Source organism: Pteronotus mesoamericanus, unplaced genomic scaffold (genome assembly GCF_021234165.1).
Source record: "Pteronotus mesoamericanus isolate MK-2021 breed Mesoamerican mustached bat unplaced genomic scaffold, CSHL_Meso_final contig_74, whole genome shotgun sequence".
NCBI classification, from domain to species: Eukaryota; Metazoa; Chordata; class Mammalia; order Chiroptera; family Mormoopidae; genus Pteronotus; species Pteronotus mesoamericanus.
In genome coordinates this window covers 13,767,105-13,788,015 of record NW_026555247.1, presented here as the reverse complement: position 1 = coordinate 13,788,015, position 20,911 = coordinate 13,767,105, and the positions used below count along the sequence as shown (strand labels likewise).

At 36.7% G+C, this 20,911-nt stretch overlaps 1 protein-coding gene across 1 annotated transcript in view; it reads left to right on the top strand.

Moving 5' to 3' along the window:
• Nucleotides 1–20,043: 20,043 nt before the first annotated feature.
• The window catches only part of TRAPPC8 (trafficking protein particle complex subunit 8), an 85,939-nt gene continuing 85,071 nt past the window's right edge, over nucleotides 20,044–20,911 (top strand). Inside the window, exon 1 of the mRNA XM_054583503.1 lies at nucleotides 20,044–20,642. Within this exon, the coding sequence (XP_054439478.1) occupies nucleotides 20,486–20,642 (157 nt within the window). The 5' untranslated portion in view covers nucleotides 20,044–20,485. The remainder of the gene's footprint in view (nucleotides 20,643–20,911) is intronic.

Below are 20,911 nucleotides of genomic sequence, written 5' to 3'. Positions count from 1 at the left end.
GTTTGTCTAGAAGGAGAAAAAGGGCCCAAACAAGAGATGTGAGAGAGGACACATTAGACTTTTTTTTCCTTTTCTTTTAGTTAATGACACTTTTGACATTTATTGATTGATTGAAATTTATTTTTTAATTTAAATTATTTTTTATTTTTCAATGATAGTTGACATACAATATTATGTTAGCTTCAGGTCTCGTATTTGATTTTGACAGTGATGAGACATTATATAACTTACTAAATGATCATCCCAATAAATCTAGTACCCACCTAACACTATACATAGTTATTAGAATATTATTGACTATATTCCCTATCCTGTACTTTATGTCCCCATGACTATTCTGTCACAGCCAATTTGTACTTCTTAATCCTTTCAATATTTTCACCCATCCCCCCAAACTCCCTCTCATCTGGCAACCATCAAGATATTCTCTGTATCTGTGAGTCAGTTTCTGTTCTGCTTCTTTGTTTACTTTTTTTAAGATTCATTTTGTTGATAGATACGTATTTATTGTCATTTTATTGTTGGTATTTTTGATCTTTTCTCCTTCTTCTTAAAGGAGACCTTTTAAAACATTTAATGTAACACTGATTTGGTGGTGACGAACTCCTTTAGTTTTTTCTTATTTGGGAAGGTCTTTTTATGTTCTTCAATTCTAAATAATAGCTTTACTGGGTAATGTTGGTTGTAGTCCTGGCTTTTTATCACTTTGAATATTTCTTGCCAATCCCTTCTGGCCTGCAAAATTTCTGTTGAGAAATCAGCTGACAGTCTTATGGGAGTGTCTTTGTAGATAACTAATTGCTTTTCTCTTGTTTTTAAGATACTATCTTTGTACTTAAACTTTGCATTTTAATTATGATGTGTCTTGGTGTGGGCCTCTTTGGGTTCATCTTGTTGGGGGTTTCTGCACTTCCTGGACTTGTATGTCTATTTCCTTCACCAAGTTGGGGATATTTTCTGTCATTATTTTTTCAAATAAGTTTTCAATTTCTTGCTACCTCTCTTTTCCTTCTAGCATTCCCATGATACAAATATTGATACACTTGAAGTTGTCCAGGAGGCTCCTTTTACTATTTTCATTTCTTAAAAATTCTTTTTTTGTTGTTGTTGTTGTTCTGATTGGCTGTTTTTTGGGTTTGTTTGTTTGTTTGTTTTTGCTTCCTTATATTCCAAATCACTATTTTGATTCTCAGCTTCATCTACTCTACCATTGATTCCCTGTAAATTATTCTTCATTTTAGTGTATACTTCATTTCTGAATGATTCTTCTTTATGGTTTCCATGTCCTTTTTTTATGCTGTTGAAGTTCTCTCTAAGTTCAACTACTCCTCCCCTAAGTTTATTGAGGATCCTTATAACCAGTACTCTGAACTCTGCATCTAGTAAATTGCTTGTCTCCATTTTGTTTAATAGTTTCTAGAGTTTTGTTCTGTTCTTTCATTTGGGATGTGTTTCTTTGTCTCCTGATTTTGACAGCTTCCCTGTTTTTGTTTCTATGTAATAGGTAGAGGTGGTACATCTCCTGGGCTTGGAAGAGCAAAGCAGCCTAATATAGTAGGTGTTCTGTAGAGGCTAGTGATGCACCCTCCCCAATCATTCCAGTTGTGTCCCCCGTCATGTAGGCTGCGTACTCTGTCCTGTTGTAATTGAGTCTTGATTGCTGTTGGCTTGTAAATCAGAGGGATTTACCCCTAAGCTGATCTGCTGCAAGGACTGGCCAAAACCACCACCACCCTGGAGGATCAGCTGTGGGGGGGTGGTCCCACAGAGCAGGACTTACTGCAGCAGGACTCCGGTGCCCGCTGAGTACCTCCCTTGAATGTGTCACATGTGAAGTTGGTTGGGTAGTGTTTTGACATGGCCTGAGGCTGTCCACTGGGTGTGTTGGCTTTTGGATCTCCTGGGAGTTGCAGGACAAGGCCAGCTGCCACCTGTATTCTACCCAGGCGACCCTGCTTGAGTTACAAAGTGATCTTCAGCTGCCTGCTATGTTTGCAGGGCTTGGAGGTGCCCAGAAGAGGCCAAGCTGCAAACCGTGGCCAGCTGCTGCTATTGTCCAGCCTGGGGCCACTTAGTGAGAAGTACGTGTTAGGCTGAGGCCAGATGGTACTTGTTTGAGAGGTTTTAGGAGGGTATGAACCATGAGCCAAGACAGGCCATTAATATGGTGAAGGCACTGGCAACAGCTTGGGTAGGTCCAAAAGTTTGGTGCGGGGTGGACCCCATATTCTTCTGTGCATGACTTGGATTCAGTATAAAATGTAAACCAAAGAATCACCAATCAATATGAAACTAATTAAGTGAGTTCTTTTAAAAAAAATAATTAATTACTTAATTAAATTTTTAAATCATGTTTATTCTATTACAGTTGTCTCAATTTTTCCCCCTTTACTTCCCTCCACCCATCCCGCCCCACCCCCTACTCCCACAGTCAATTCCCACTCTGTTGTCCATGTTCATATGTCATTCATACATGTTCTTTGTTTAGTCCCTTCCCCTTCTCTCCACCATTGTCCTCTTTCACCATCCCCTCAGATCACTTTCTCTCTTCTCCATGTTTCCATGCCTGTGGTTTATTTTGTTTGTTAGTTTATTTTGTTGAATAGATTCCAATTATAGGTGAGATTATATGGTATTTGTCTCTCACCAACTGGCTTATTTCCTTTAGCATAATATTCTCCAGTTCTATCCATGTTGTCACAAAAGGTAGGAGTTACATCTTTCTTTCTTTCTTTTTTTTCTTTTTTCCTTCCTTCTTTATTTCTTAAATGCAGATTGATTTTTTTTTAAATGTCAAAGTCAATTATAAAATATTAAAAAATTTAAAACCATTATAAAGTCTCAGCAATTAAAACAACATGACACCAGCACAGAAATAATCAAGTAGATCAATGAAATATAATGAGCATTCTAGAAACAAACATATATATGTATATATCCGTATAACAATGTAATATATGATTAAACTGATATTTCAAATCAATGAGTAAAAGAAGGCTTATTCAACAAATAAGGTGCATGGACCACTATTACTTGAAATAAAACAATTATAAGTGAGTTCTTATGTATAGAAATGAAGTTGCTGGAACAAAATTAAATACTAGTTTTCACTTCTTGAAAATATGAGAAACTCTTGAATGTATTTGTCACCATATTTGATGTGAACTAAACTATTAACTCCCTTATTTGATATTGACAAAACACTACACCTCACGCCTTCAGAGTTGTTCTCTTCAATTGCACCATTCAAATTTTCAAGTTCCTTTTCAAATTCATGTTGACTCATGAATGTTGATTCAAAGATGTTGACTCTCATTAAAAAATATCTAAGGAAAAAATCATACTCATGTTATCTGACTATGAAAGCATTAAAATAGAAGTCACAAGCAAGGTATCTTCGTGTACTACGTTTCTTGGGCTGCTGCAACAAAATACCACAGAGTAGGTGGGCTAAACAAGAGAAATTTATTTTCTCCCAGTTCTGGAGGCTGTAATTTTAAAATCAAGGTGCCAGCAACTTTGGTTTCTGGTGAGTACTTTCTCCTGGTTTGTAGATCACCACCTTTATACTATGTCCTCCTATGGTCTTTGGTCTTTCCCCACTAGATGCACGAGGAGAGTAAATAAGAGAGAAAGAAAGAGAGCTCTCTTGCGTCTTTTGTTATAAGAACACTAATTCTCTTAGATCAAGGCCTCACCCTTAGAATCCTAGTTAACCTTAAATCTTTCCTTAGAGCCCCCATCTTCAAATACAGATATGCTAGGATTGGGGTTTCAACATATGAATTTTTGGGGACATAAACATTAAGTTCATAATACTTGAAAAACCTCAAATATTTAGAAGTTAGACAACAAACTTTTAAGTAATCCATAGGTCAAATAAAAAAAAAACAAACAAACTGGAGAAACTGGAAAATATTTCAAACTGACAATGAAAATATAAGATATTCATTGGGTGAGGGGAAGGAAATGCAACTAAGGCAGAGCTCAGAGAAAAATTTATAGCTTTAAATTCTTACATAGTTAAATAGAAGAAAGGTCTAAGATCAATTATCTAAGATTTTACCTTAATAAGCTTAAAAAAAGAGCAAAGTAAACCCCCAAATTTTAGAAGGCAAGCAGGAAATAGAGCGAAGAGCATAAATCAATGTAATAGGAAACATCAAAAAATAAGGACAATTAATAAATGTAAAAGGTGATTTTACATTATTCACTAATTATGCTAAAAAGGCTAACATAATTAGTCAAACTTTAGAAAACTAATCAAGGAAGAAAAAGAACTAACATGTTTTCAATAACAGGAATGATAGAGTTATCACCACAGACCCAGCAGAAATTAAAATAATAAGAAGGTATTATTAAAACATTCACCAATAAATCTGAAAAATTAGATGAAATGGAAAAGTTTTTAGAAAAATATATGAAGGTGGAACTCTGTCCCATGGTGTCCCTCAGCATCGCGGATGAAATGAAAATGCCCAATGCAAGATCTGCTTGGGGAGGAAAGGGTAGCTAATCTCTTAGAGGAGAAGAGCCCTGAGTACCTTTCTCCTTGGGCTTTTATCGACTTTAGCTTATAGCTCAGGTAGGGATACCAAGCATGCAGGTAAAACTCATCAATCAATGTTAAACAGTCATGATTAAAGGAAGGAGATATGGTTTATGGATAACAGTAAAGGGATTACAAGAGTCTTTCTGAGTCTGGGTCAGGTAGACAGAGTGACATGCCTATTTGGCCCTAAAACCTGGGAAAATAAACTCATCCTATGCTCAGACCCCAAACACCAGTACTCATTAACTGGAGGGCATGCTTAGCAAAGCAGGTTTCATAGGATTTAATGCATTCCTTTTCCAGTCCTAATTGCCCTCAGGAACTGTCTGATCTAATTTAAGGCTATACCTGCCTCTAGCATTGGTTCAAGCCTGAGTCAGGCTGGGGGAGCAGAGCAGCCAAGCGATGAGGAGACTTCTTTCAGATAGACTGAGGACTCTGGCCATGACAAAGCCGAGGGGCAAGGGTCTTTTTCCCCTTCTCCATGTCCCCCAAGTCCTTTCCTGATGGCCTCTATGTGACTGTGTCTGTCTTAGGTTGCCCCTGCCATCGAAGGATCTTACCCATCATTGACTAACCAGCCATCATCTGGGGCCAAGCAGGGTGATGTGAGGGGACAGGTTTAGTCTCCTCAGTGGCCTTTTCTCCCAAGGCCTCCTTGCTCAGCACCAGCCCTGGGGCCCTCTTGCCCATTGGTGAAGCTACAGTTCCTGAAGCCAGGCAGGACAGTTCCCAACAAATGTAATTTACCAAAATTGGCGAAGATGAAACAGTATCTGAATAGCCTGTATGTATTCAACAAATTGACTTTTAAATCAAAAACTTTTCCATGAAGAAAACTCCAGTTTCAATGGTAAATCTTCAAATATTCAAAGGAGAAATAACCAATCTTAGATTAACTTTTTCAGAAATAGGAAGGAAAGAACAATTAATCTGTTTTATGTGGTCAACATTATGTTACTTTTATAATATAACAAGTATATTATAAAATTGCATATAACAAATATAAAAATAAAATTATATACTGATATTCCTCATGAAATACACAAAAATTCTTAATAAAATATTAGTAAATCAAATCCAACTATATATAATGGATAATATCATGATCAAATAGGGTTTTACCCTGGAATGCAAATTGATGAAACATTTGAAAATCCATCAGTATAATTCACCATAGTAACTGAATAAAGAATAAACGTAATGTCATTTCAATAAAAGCAGAAGCCAGACAAACTTCAGTACCCATTCATCATTCAGTTAACACCTGGCTCATGAACACAATCAATGGTGAAATAGTGAATATTTTCTCAAAGTTCAGGACTAAATAGAGGACATCCTATTTGATTACTTTTATTCAATCTTACAATGAAGGTCTTAGTTGTTGCAATAAGGAAAGAAAAATAAAGCATAAAAATCAGAAAGGACCAATGCTATCTCTATCTGTAGATGATGTAGATCATTTATTTATAAAATGCTAGAAAACAACTGCTAGAAATAATGAATAAAATTAGCAAGATCATAAGGTACAGGTCAATATATAAAAGCCAATTATATTTTTATATCCTACTAGCAAAACAACTGGATATTGAAAAAAGACCCAATTTACAACATTACTACAAAACATTAAATACCTAGGAATAAATTTTAACAAAAGATGTGCAATACCTATTTACTGAAAAGTATAGAACATTGCTAAGAAAAATTAAAGTTGTACATAAATGGTGAAATTCGCTATGTTCATGGATTAGAACACTCAATATTATTAAGATCTCAATTCTCCCATACTGATCTATAGATACAACACAATCTCAATTATCTTTCTAATGAGGTTGTTTTTGCAGAAATTGATCAGCTGAATCTAAATATTACTTTAAAAATGACCTAGAGTAAACAAAGTAATTTTTTAATGTTGTTAATTCAAGAAATATTCATAGATATGTTCTATGGGATGAAGAAATTTTAAAACAAGAAGAATAAACTTGAAGGACTTAGACAAACTGATTTTAAGATTTACTATAAAACTATAACAATCCAATGGTGTAGTACTGGCATAAGGATAGACAGAAAACAAAGTAACACAATAAAGAACCCAGAAGTAGACCTTTACATATATAGTAAATTGATTTTCCACAAAGATGCTAAATATTCAAATATACTGACATAAAGCAGTTCATTTTCTTGTTACCCTTTTAATGTCTCTAGCATCTTATGTCTTCTTTTTCACACCTGTATTTGCACTTACTATTTTTTTATTATTAAATCTTGCAAAGGGCTAATTTTATTAAAAATTTCAAAGAAAAAACATTTTGCTTGTTGTTATCTTGATTCATTTTACATTTATTTCCTATTTTTTGGTTTCTGAACTTTTCTGTATTGTATCCTTTCTATTTTATTTTTTAAAACTTATTATTATTATTATTATTAAATATTTTTAATCTCCCTGAGGACATTTTTTCATTACTTTTTAGAGAAAGGGGAAGGGAGGGAAAAGAGAGGGAGGGAAATATTGATGCGAGAGTGAAGCATTGATTGCCTTTTGGTATGCGCCTAAACGTGCCCCGACCAACTGGGGAACAAATCCACAACCCATGCATGTGCCCTGACTGGGAATTGAACCTGAGAACTTTCAATGTGCAGGATGACAACCAACCAACTGAGCCACAGTAGCCAGGGCTCATTCTTATTTTCTTTAGATTTAATTTGTTAATTTTCTTTTAATTTCTTTAGGTGGATTCATAAATAATTGAATTTTGGCAATTCTTTTTATTCCTTTTTTTGTTTTAAATGTATTGATTTTAAAGTGGAAGGGAGGGGGAGTAGAGAAAGAGAGAGAGCGAGAGATCAATTTGTGTTCCAATTATTTATGCATTCATTGGTTGATTCTTGTATGTGTCCTGACTGGGGATTGAAACTGGAAACTTGGTGTATCAAAACAATGCTCTAACCAACTGAGCTACCCAGCCAGGACTCTTTTTATTCTTAAATATTAATATAAGTTTATAAATTCACTCTAAGCACTACTTAGTTGAGTCCCATAACTTGGAAATATATTTTTTCATTAGCATCCAGTTCAGAATTTTTCTAACTAAATTCTGGTTCCTTATTTGGCCAAGAGTTATTTAGAAGCATGATGCTTAGTTTTCATGTACTCATGAATTTTCTAGTGACCTTTCTGTTATTTATTTCTGGCTCAATTTTTTTATGGTCAGATAACATAGTCTCTATAATCACAATCTTTGACATTTGGTTATTCTTGATGTATGATCTGACATATGATTAATTTGATTAACTGTTTCACATGCATTTGAAAATAATATGTATTCTGCACTTGTTGGATGTATTATATTTTCTATAACAATTAGGTCAGTTTTATTGTGATATTCAAATATTAAATACCTTTATGACTATCTTTTTCTGCTTGTTTTATCAAGTATTAAAAAGATTTGTCCATTTAAAAAAATGTTTAAATGTCTAGTTTTAGCTTTTTATGTTATTAAGCAAACAACTTCATTGTTATTTTATTTTATTTCTAAGTGTAGGTACATGTTGTACAGCAGACCTCTAGAGCATATTCATCTTGCTTGACTGGAACTTTATGCCCATTGATTAGCAACTCCCCATTTCTTCCCCCTCTCAGCCCATGCCATTCTACTCTTTGATCCTATAAATTTGACAATTTTAGATATATCATGTAAGTAGAATCAAGTGGTATTTGTCTTTCTGTGATTGGTTTATTTCACTTAACAATGCCCTGAGGGTTCATCCATGTTGTTGTATATTGCATAATTTCTTTCTCCTCCTCTGGCCACCTCAAACACTTTTCACTTCACTAAAACCTGGAGGAAAGGAAAAGGTATGCCTGGGATACCAAGCCTATCAGTGCATATTGACAATGGTGACATACAAGGTCAGGGTGCTGAGGGCCAGCAGCCCGGTCACCACTGCTTGGGCCAGAAGTGCCATCCAGCAGCCCAGGGGACAAAGATGGATGAAGGCCTATTTGATAAAGGCCTTGTAGACACTGAGGAACATCAGCCAGCAAGGAGGACGGTGGGCAGGAAAGTGTGGTAAAGGCCATAGCGTGTTGTCATCCACACCTGGATGGATGGGATGATGTAATGGATCCCAGGGAGGTCATAGATGCCACCTTGCCTGGTAAGAAAGAAAATGGCTAGGAATAGCAACTTGCACAGCTACACAAAGAGGTAGGGGACCCCAGCCTGGATGCACTTCCAGAAGGCATTGTACTTGGACAGGCCGCTGTACTTGTAGGTGGTGAAGTAGGGGAAGTGGGTCAGGGTGAAGCAGCTCTCCAAGTAAAACAAAGTTAGGGCACTGGCCTCCGGTGTGGCTTAGCACAGGTCTCTGCCTTGCTGGGTTGGCAGCCCTGCCTTCCCTGGGGCCATAATTTCCTTCTCTTTAAAGCTGAATCATATTCCATTGTATGATTATACCACATTTTCTTTATCCATTTCTCTGTGGACACTTAGGTAGTTTCCACATCTTGGCTATTGTGAATAGTGTTGTAATGAACTTGAAATGCTAATATTTCTTTAAGATGCTGATTTAAATTTTTTTTAATAAATTCCCCAGAACAGGCTTGTTGTATTATATGGCAATTCTACTTGTAAATTTTTGAGGAACTTCCATACTGTTTTATATAGTAACTGTACCATTTTGCACCCCCATAAACAATGTACAAATGTTCTATTTTCTCCACATCATTCCCAACATTCATCTTTTGTTTTTCTGATAATAGCCACCCTGACAGGTGTGAAGTGTTATCTCATTGTGGTTTCCATTTGATTTTCCTGATGATCTCATGATGTTTAGCATTTTTTTCATATGCCATTTGATCATTTGTATTTTTTTTTTTTTTTGAGAAATGCCCTTAGCCTCTTTTATTAGTTACTAGTTTTTTGCTATTGAGTTGTAGGAGTTCCTTATATATTTTGGTGGTTAACCCTTTATCAAATAAAGAGTTTGAAAATATTTTATCACTTCCATATGTTGCCTTTTTACTCCATTGATTTTTTTTTTTTATTGTGGAACTTTGCAGCTGAAACTATTTGAAAATAATCTCAAAAGAAATATCCTTTTTCTGCCTGAATATCTCAGTGGATATGCCTTTGCAATGGTTTCTCGTCCTCTTTATTTCACATTTTCTCTTACTACTCTGTCTTTCCTACTCTACTTCACAATTCTGGGGAAAGATACATAGGAGATATTAATGAAGTCGATCTGTGTCTTTGTGGATGTTAAGTATGGTTCAGAACCATGGAGAGCAGCCCACATGGCTCAAACTTCTAACAGTCATGATCTGATATTGGCAGGTCTTTGATGGCCCTGTTCTAAACCCCAGAGTTTAGAGCAATACTTAACATATAAAAAGTAGTCAATAAATATTTCTTGAATGAAATAAAATGACATGAATTCTCCATAGTGGAATCAATTTGTGCAGGACTACGAACATTTTTATAGTTCTTGATACATGCCACAAAATTACTTTTCAAAAGTGGGACATTAATTTACACCGCCACCAAGTAAAACTTATTTGTTTTTTAAAAAAGTTTTATTTATTTATTTTTATAGAGAGGGGAAGGGAGGGAGAAAGAGAGCGAGAGAAACATCAATGGGTGGTTGCCTCTCGTGCACCCCCTACTGGGGACCTGCCCACAACCAAGGCATGTGCCCTGACTAGGAATCAAACTGGCAACCCTTTGGTTCTCAGGCCAGCACTCAATCCACTGAGCCACACCAGCCAGGACATATTTGATTTTCTCTTTATATCCTTCACTCATTTATCTTTTAAGTATATTTGAATACAATATTATATTAGTTTCAGAGGTGCAACATAGTGATTTGACATTCATATTCCCTATAATGTGATCACCACAGTGATTCTAATAACCAACTGTCACTGTACAGAATTATTATAATATCAACTACTTTTACAATGCTGTACATTACATCCATGTGACTTTTATTTATTTTTTAATAACTGCTGGTTTATACCTCTTATTCCCTTTTACCTTCTTTATCCACTCCACCATCTCCCTTCCCTCTGGCAACAATCAGTTTTTTTCTGTATCTATAAGTCTGTTTCTGTTTTATTTTGTTTATTTGTTTTTATTACACATTTAAGTGAAATCATGCAGTGTTTGTCTTTTTCTGGCTTACTATAATACCCTCTAGGTCCATCCATATTGTCAGAGATGGCAAGATTTCATTCTTTTTTATGGCTGGTTAATATTCCATTGTATACCTATACCACCTCTTCATCATCCATTTATCTGTCAATGCACAGTTAGGTTGCTTCCATATCTTAGCTATTGTAAATAATGCTGCAATGAACATGGGGATGCATATGTCTTTTCAACTTAGTGTTTTTGTTTTCTTTGAATAAATACCAAGAAGTGGAAATACTGGATCAGATGGTAGTTATATTTTTAATTTTTTGAAGTGTCTTCTGCTTTAGTCATTTATCTTTTATGGCTGATAAACTGAATGTCTACCTGCTCTCAAAAAATTTAAAATTTAGATGGGGAACAAATGAGAAAACAATTATATTACAATGGTATAAGTTCTATACTAAGGTATGCTATGAGACATGTAGAAGAACATCTTACTAGTAAACTGGAAGATCAGTGAACTCTATCTTATGAAAAGGTAATATTTGAACTGAATATTGAAAGAATAAGAAGTAATCGGGTGAAAAGAGGATGACGCAGAAGTGGTGTTGGGATTAAAGGAAAGTTTTTTACAGGTTTCGTAGCCTGAGCTCCCATAATACTTTTTATAGTACATGACTGTTTCTCACTGACCATCGAAGCAAGGATGGACTCTTAAAAGCAACTAATCCTTTTATCTATCTTAATAAGTTGAACCAGGGAAAGAGAGGAAATTGTTTATTACATCTTGTATAATTGAGGTTTGGACAATCATGTTAAGTATGGTGCAAAATGAGTAAAGAGAGAAAAGTGTGTGTGTGTGTGTGTGTGTGTGTGTGTGTGTAAGAAAGAGAAGAAGGAAAAGGAGAAAGAGAGAGGCATACAAAAAAAGTCCAGCTTCCATAACAGAAAAGAGGCTGAGGTGAAAAAAACAGTAAGAACCCTGACTGAGGAAGGAGCTTTGGCTCTAGCATTTCTTGTTTGTATCAAGCCCAGCTGTATTTCAGTCTCTGCCCTAGAATTTTATAAAAAGTTTATGTTGTAAAAATTCCCCCTGTATTATTCTTGAGTTATTTTGAGTGGGTCTCAATTTTTCTGTAACTAAAGCCTTAAGGAAAATGTGTTCTAATTAAAAGGAATTGATAGAGGGATTTAAGAAAATTCAAGTGTTTCAAATACAGTTTTTCATGTTAATGGAATCAATACATGTTTCTTTGTGACCGGCTTCTTTCACTTAGCATATTTTTAAGTTTCATCCATATTGTAGCATGTATCAATACTTAATTTTTTGTTATTGCCAGATAATATTCCATTGCATGGCTATATCACATTTTATTTATTCATTCATCAGTTAGTGAACATTTGGATTGTTTCGTTTTTGGCTGTTATGAATAATATTGTTATGAACATTTATGTATACATTTTTGTGTGGATATATGTTTTCATTCTCTTAGGAATAAAATTGCTGCATCATATGGTAAATCCATGTTTAATGGTTTAGAACATCTTTTTCCCCAAACCAGCTACACCACTTTACATTCCCACTAGCAGTCTATGCAGGTCCACACTTCTCCATGTCCTTGTCACACTTGCTATTTATTGTCTTTTCGATTATAGTCATCCTAGTGAGTGCGAAGTGGTATTTTATCATGGTTTTGATTTTCATTTCCCTGATGGTTAATGATTTTGAACATCTTTTTCATGAGCTTCTTTTTCATCTTATTGCCTATTTGGAGGACAATTTGGTCATATCCTTTGCCCATTTTTTTTTCTTTTAGTATATGTAAATGTTTATTGGCCATTCAAAGTTTCTTCTTTTGTGAAATGACTTTGTGTTTCTTGCCTATTTTTTCTTTTTCTTTCTTTTTTCTTTTGCTTTTTATGGTTTGTGTCTTTTCAATCTTGTTGAAGAAATTCCTACTTTCTTTGAGAAAAAGAGGCAGTATAGTGTAGTGTTTTAAAAAAAAGGATTCGAGGCAGATCACCTGAGTTCAGATCACAGTGGCTCTGTGGCCTGTGATTAATGAACGTCTTTTCCCCAGGTTCTTCATCTATAAAATGGGAATGATATTAATATTACCTACTTTACAGTGTTGTCATGAGTCATAAAATAATTTGCATCTGTAAAATGTTTAAAACCATACTGGGCACACAATAAATTTCAAGCATTTGCTATTTGCATCTTTTATTTTACCTGGCCTGATTTTTTGTATGTTGTAAAATGAAATACTAATTGGAGTTCCATACAGATGACTAAGTATTAAACCACAATTTACTGAATAATCTGACCTTCCTACGTTGCTTTGTTTATGTTTCAAGTTGGTCTATCCCACACCCCTCTCTTCTATTGTATTAGCCCATTTTTGTCTACTCTGTCTTTTAATAACTGTATTATAAAGTTCATATATCTTGCTTGCTAGTAAACTAAATCCCTCTACTTTTTAAATCTTCAAAATTACCTTAACTATTCTTAAACATTTGCTCTTAAATATGGTTTTCAGAATTAGTTTGTCAAATTCTGTAAAATCTCTGAGTAATTTGATTGGAATTGCACTGAATCTTTAGATTAATTTTGGTGGAATTATCATCCTTTTAATGGTGTCACTGCCACTTTTAGTTAGGATTCTTGCATTTATATGTCTAGCCTACAAAATCCCAGTCAAATAATGATGTTTTAGCTAGAAATTGAAATTTTGAATTCTGCTCTCTACTTTTGGGAGGGCAATTGAGCAGAAGGTGGACAGCCACATAAATAGGATGAAGGTGCATTATATATTAAGCCCATTATATAATTTCTAAGTAAGTTTATAGTAGTCCCTTCTTATCTGTGCTTTCACTTTTCATGAAACTACATGAACTACATGGACTACAGTCAACTGTAGTCCAAAAATATTAAATGTAAAATTTCAGAAACAAACATTCATAAGTTTTCAGTTGTGCCCTTTATGAGTAGTGTGTTAAAATTTCTCTCTGTCCCACTCCACCCTGCTTGGGACGTGGATTATCCCTTTGTCCAGCATTAGTCATTTAGTAGCCCTCTTGGTTATTGCTTCAACTGTCCCAATATTGCAATGCTTGTGTTCAAGTAACCCTTATGGTGACCTGAAAGTATATCACAATGTTTGTGTCATTCACCTCATTTCATCTTGTCACATAGGCATTGCAGGAATCTCACATCATCACAAGAAGACGGTAGGTACAGTACAATAAGGTACTTTGAGAGACCACATTTCCATAACTTTTATTAGTACATTGTTATAATCATTAACAATGCTTTATCATTAGTTACTGTTAATCTTTTACTGTGCCCAATTTATATATTAAACTTTATCATAGATATGTGTGTATAAGGAAAAAACATAGCATATATAGGGTTCAGTACTATCTGTGGTTTCAGGCATCTATTGGGGTTCTTGAAACATATTTTTTACTGGTAAGGGGGTACTATCGTAGTTTTGTTTCTTCCTTTTGAAATCCTACACATTTTGTTTCTTTTTTTTTAATTAATTTTTTCAAATACATTTGTCTCTGCCTACCCCCCACCACTTTCCCTTGCCCCCTCCTTCCCTCCCTCCCTCAGCTCTTCCCCTTTGGTTTTGTCCATGAGTCCTTGCTATATGTTCCTTGACTTTCCCCTTCCCTTCCTTTTCCCCGCTCCCCCTTCCCTCTTGTCTCTGTTGGTTTGAGAAGCTAGAAAAGTATTAAATAGAAACCATGATAAAGGACATCCTTGTATCATTGTGATTTTAAAGGGAATTATTCCTACGTTTTACCATTAGATATAATATGTATTTTACTACATAACCTTTATCTGGGTAAGAGTTTCCTTTCATTTGTATTTATTTTTTTTGAGGTATAATTGATATATAACAACATATCTGTTTCATGTGTCTAAATGATTCAGTATTTGTATATATGTTGAAATGATCACCGCAATACATCTAGTTAATATTTGGAAGTTGCTAAGAAAGTAGATCTTAAAATTCTTATCACAAGAAAAAAATTATAGCTATGTACAGTATTGGATGTTAACTAGAATGTGCCTATTTTTAATTGGGTTATTTGTCCTTTTTATCTTTGAGTTGTAATCGTTTTTCACATATACTAGTTTTTCTCCCTTGTGTATCTACATTTTTGACATTCAAGTTTAGTTTTTTTTGGCAGCATTTATAACATTTTTATGGAATCATATTAGAAAAATGATTTATAAATGTTTTCTTCAATTCTGTAGGTTGTGTTTTCAGTTTCTTAATGGTACCCTTTGAAGTACAGTCTTTAAAATTTGATTATGTCCAGTTTATCTCTTTTTTTTATTGTTGTTGCTTGTGCTTTTGTTGTTATATATGAGAAACCATTGCCTAATTCCAGGTCATGAACATTTACACCTATGTTTTATTCTAAGAGTTTTATATTTTTAGCTCTTGCACTTAGGTGGTGGGCTAATTTTGAATTAATTTTTGCATATGGTGTGAGGTAAGGGCCTAAATTTATCCTTCTAATGTAGATATCCAGTTGACACAGCACCATTTGTTGAAGAGACTATTTTTTCCTCCTCTAATTGTCTTGCTACCCTTTCAAAAACCAATTGCCCTTAAATGTGAGGGTTTATTTTTGGACTCTCAGTTCTAGTCCACACATCTTTACATCTATCCTGATATTAGTACCACACTGTTCTTGGTTGTTGTAGTTTTGTAGTAAGTTTGTAATTAGTGTGAGTCCTCCAACCTTGTTTCTTTTAAATATTGTTTTGGTTATTCTAGGTTCCTTGAATTTTGACATAGATTTAGGATCAGCTTGTCAATTTCTACAAATAAGCCAGCTGGGATTTTAATATGAATCTGTAGATGAATTTGGAGAGTATTGTTATCTTAATAATGTTGAGTCTTCTGATCTATGAATATGAGATATCATTCCATGTGCTTAGGTCTTTTAAATTTTTTTTTTGAATTAAATATATACATCTTTAACTTGTGTAGCTAGTAAGCTAAAAGAAAAAGTACATAGCTTTTGGGAACTGCTTAGCAGCTAGAATTATTCCTTTTATTTTTATGTAGATATAATCAACATCTATATCTACAGATATATCTACAGATGGGTGTTGGACAGTTGGTTGGAGCATCATCCCATAAGCAAAAGGTTGGAGCTTTAATTCCTGGTCAGGGACATACCTAGGTTACAGGTTTGATCTTGGTCTGGGTGCTGGTGCATGGGACCCCCATTTCAGACCTCTAAGATTCTAGTCTGGACATGTACAGGAGGCAACCAATCTGTACTTATCTCTTGCATGGATGTTTCTCTTCCTTCCTCTCTCCCATCCACTCTCTAAAAGCAACGAAAAAAATGTCCTAAGGAGAGGATTTAAAAAATACCTATTACTCTAAGTAACTTCTGAAATCAGAAGAGACAAATAAATAGAAACAAATTTTAGTTAATATACAAACTGTGGAAGTATAATGACAAGTGCTTGAGACTGGAAGTCAGAAAATTGGGAAGCTTTATTAGCAGTGTGTCTAACTTGCACGCATATAACGTTTAGAAAATTACTTTACCACTTTGGATTGTTTTCTCACATATAAAATGACATTGCAATTTTTCCTAAATAGGAAATTATGGATCTATGCTGTCAATTTACAATATGGCGTGTTACTTTATTTATTTTTAGACTCAATTTTGAGGAATAAAACATTTATAAAATTTGTTGGGAATTGAAATGTTCAGTATTTCCATGCCACCTCTCCTAATGGAGAAGCATAAAGGAAAAAATATTTATGTAAGATTTTTACTTGCTGCAGATTAAATTAAAGAAAGACATATATGGAGCTTAAATACCTACAAGTATAAAATAGAATTAAGAGCTCAATGCAAAATTATGGTCCTGACTTATCCTCGAAATAATTGAGAAATGGATGCCATCTGTTGTAGTCATAATGTAAATGTTAATAAGTTGTCTTAAAACTTTCAATACAGTAAATGAAATAAAAAGTGTCGGCCAATGTGCAGATTATATATTTAAACCTTTCCATTTTTTAGTGTTTTAAAGTAACATAAAATAAAATTTTTCATCTTAAGAGTCTTTGAATGTGCAGATTTTCTGGGCATGCCCTGCCCTCCAATCCTCTGATATGCAGGTAGGTATCTCCTTTGTGAGGACTATGTACTCAGTAATCAGAATTTCTTTTATTGGGTTTTAAAGCCAGTACTTAATAGCACCACCTATCGGTAACATAGTGAAATTTAATAATAGTGGAAAGAATGTTAGATTCTCAGATCTTCACGTTCAAATTAATACAAGGAATATACTAGTGCCAACTTTCTAAGCTTATAGATAAAGAATGTGAGGTTCAGAAAAGATAAGTAACTTTCCAAAAGTCACAGATTTCTTGCTAAAATGATATATACTATTGTAGACTAAAATTTTTGTAGGTGTTTTCAAAGCTAGGAAACATGGAAAGGCAATTTATCTAGTGATCAAACCTCTAGGGTTAAAAACCAAGATGGCTTTTTTTACAGCTCTATTGCTGATTATTTTGGGGCAAGTTAATTAACTGCTCTGCTGTGCTTCTATTTCTATATCTGAAAGTTGGTGACACGTCCTTTTTGGGGTTCGTGTGAGAAACAGAACAGACAATGTATATAAAGTACCATGCTTGATATATGGTGATCAGTACTGTACTGAGGACATGATTTTTATTCATGAGTGGTGGAACTGTTTTTGAATCCAGATGTTTCTGATTTCAATGTTTGTGTTCTTTAAACTTCACTACACCAGGCAGGAGAAGAGACTGGCTATATTATACATACACAATAAAACAATTCATGAACATTTGATAACAGTGTATCAAATATAAGCCCATTGGCATAGCATAAGTTCTGTGGAATTCTTCAATTTGGGGGAAAGAAGAAAGCTGTGTCTCATCTTTAGTACTTGGAAAACAGATCCTTCATTTCTTGTATTATCTTGTCTGGCAAGCTTCCTTTCTTTTGGTGACGGACTCTCCTATTAGCCGGGAGGGTATCCACCTGGCCAATCTCAGCACCTCATTTTTTCTGGACACAGTGAATGGTTCAGAAGACATGTGATGCAGAAAGAGCCAGTATCTGGAGAAGTCAGAGAAAAGAGAGAAGTGTGGTATCTTTCATCCCACGCAATACCTTCTGCAGAGTACCTTATTTTTAATAAAGCTTGTTGGAGGCCATTGATTGTTATCCCATATTCATTTTCCTCCTTTTCGTTAGCAAGAGAACCCACATACCTACATTTTCCATTCTCCTTTGGAGATAGGTGTGACCAAAAGACTCCCCAAGGACAGTGGGATGAGAGTGAAATTGTTGAAAAACACTTCTACAACTTGATCTTAAACCATTGGTCATGTGCTTCTCCATTGTCTTTTTCTATTCCTGGAAAGCAAATGTGTCAGTGACTCAGCTTTAATCTTTAGGTGAGAACACTACCTTAGAAAATGAACACCTTAGATAAATTAGGAAAGAAATAGATTTTTACAGTGGACATCATCCACTGGTACACTGTGTGTGAATGTGCTGTTGGATTTTAAAGTCAACACAGAAAACAGAACTCCATTTAAGCTCAGCCATAAAAAGGAATGAAGTACTGATTCATGTTACAACACAGAGGTAATTTCAATGCATTATGCTAAGTGAAAGGGATCAAACACAAAGTCATATATTGGATGGTACTAAAAGTCCAGAATAGGTGAATCTATAGAGATAGTAAATTAGCGATTATCAGGGGCTGGAAGTGGTGTGGGGTAGAGAGTGACTGGTAATGGGTACCAGGCTTCCTTGGTGGTGATGAAAATGTTCTGGAATTAGACAGTAGTAATGGTTGTACAACTTTCTGAATATACTAAAAACCACTGCATTGTACACTAAAAACGGTGAATTTTATGGTATGTGAATTATATCTCAAAAAATCCATTTAAGCTAAATTGCCCTTGAAAATCTTTCTTAAAGACTCTAATACGGCTAGTTTTACCTTTAGTGTAGAAAATAAGCTGCCTTTTTAATTTTTAGTTGAGTACTAGATAAGATAGTATGCTTGCACTTAGGAACTCTGTTACCAAAAATATAACTCGAGTCATAATTACTTGTATAAGATTCTTACATTATAAAATGCAAGGGACTGACATCAGAAATATATGAACTCCTGGGGTTACAAGAAAAATTTCCAAGAGGTGTTCAGATACAGCTGATTTTAAGAAAATTAATTTCCAATCTTAATTTCCAATCTTCAACATGCTGGTATTATCTTTTCTAAATTGATCTGTAGCTAAAGCTGCCACGTCATTATGTCCTATAGATCTTTCCTACCTCCCATTTCTCAAAAGTCACACCTCTCATCTGTCATAAATTCTTACCATGGTAAGAACCTCAGGAGTGCCAAACAATCTGACAATTTGAGTTACTGGTATTGGGGAAACTTCCTTCACATCGAGGAGCATTTCATTTTTCCTTGCCTTATACTTTTGGCATACAATTCAGAAGGAATTCAATTTAGTGACACTACAGTAAAATTCATTTCATTCACTTCTAGGAATGGAAGCCAGTTCAGGACTCAGCAGGTAATAATTACTGGCTTCCTGCACCCCCCTCAATATCAAGTAAACATTGGAGCAGAGGGTAAGAAGGAAGCGGTTGTGGACAAACGACTCCCGACTCCGACGTTTGCAGGCACACCCTTTCCTTGAGACCAACAAAAAATGCAGTAGGGTAGGCGTTTCCCTAACACTCGGGTTAATTGCAGGACACACAGGAGCGCTCATTGCTGTTCTCTGGTTGAGTCCACATTCGTGTCAGTCTGTTTTAAGAGGCAGTCTGTGTTCCAACGATACATGGCCTGTTTAGGCCAGCTCCAGAGGGGCCCCCAAGTACCAGGGCATTGTGTGTGTGAAGGGAGGTGCAGCACACTCTCGCCAGTGAGCAGGTGCTTCCTCGTTGCTCCACCGAGAGCACGGGAATGGCAGGGAGAGAAGAGCAGGCACGAAGCAGCGCGAATAGCCACATCATTTGTCCTTTAGGGTATTGAGGGGGCCAGGTCAGCGTGGAAGGCGACCGGGCGCCCTTCCTACTATGACAGCATTCATCTCGAGCGCGAGCATGCCGGCTACCCCTCACACCTCTCTCGGTTTTGCTTAAGAGCTGCCTGAAAACTACGCGTATCGCCGCGTGTCTCCCTCACCTGGCCCCGCCCACCACACTTGTAGTCCCGCCCAGCGGGGAGGGGCCGCCCGGTGGGTGGGGTTACCGTCGCACCATTTCCGGCGCTTGCCTACCCACCGGCCTCCGTCGCTCTTCACTTCCCTCGCCGTCGCTCCCTTTCAGTGCCCCTATCGCCTCCCTTAATACCGTCACGTGAGGAACAAGCGCTGGGGCTGCCGGGACCAGTACTGCCGGTGGGTCAGGGTTCGGCCTCAATATGGCGGTTCCTGTCGGGCAGTGACCGAGGATTTGCCTTCGGAAGGATTAAGTGGAGATTGTCGGCGTCTCCACCTGATGGGTGGAATGTGAGGACGCCGTGGCAGGCGCCGAGGAGCGGCGGTGACGGGGAGGGGTCAGTGCTGTGTGCCCTGGGAGCCGAAGCGACGGAGTCTGTCCCTTATATTGGTCTCGAGGCTTCATCGCGGGGCCCCGCCCGGCCGGGCTAGGCCGGCGGGCGGCGGCAGTGGCTGCAGCAGCTGCAGGATCCGATCCGTCTCTGAGAGCGGGCCGGAGAGCGGGCGCCGCCGCCGCCTCTGCCTCGGCGATGGCCCAGTGTGTACAATCAGTGCAAGAACTAATCCCGGATTCCTTCGTCCCCTGTGTCGCCGCGCTGTGCAGCGACGAAGCCGAACGGCTCACTCGTCTCAATCACCTTAGCTTCGCGGAGTTGCTTAAGCCCTTCTCTCGCCTCACTTCCGAGGGTATGTGGTCATCTCCTCTTTTCACCGAGCGTCCGCAAATCGGGGTTGGGGGAGTAAGTTGGGGGCGGGCAGGCAAGGTGGGGGCGATGTTTACAAAACGGAGCGGGTGGAGTGTCGTTTGAGGCCGGGGCGCGGCGGTGGCTCCGGTGGCCGTAGGCGGAGGGGCATAAGTGAGGTTGTCAAGACCGCGCGGTCCTAATCTCCAGTTTCTGTTGGCATTTACCTCTATCTCCGAAGTCGAACTGTTAATTACTATAACGAAAAACGTG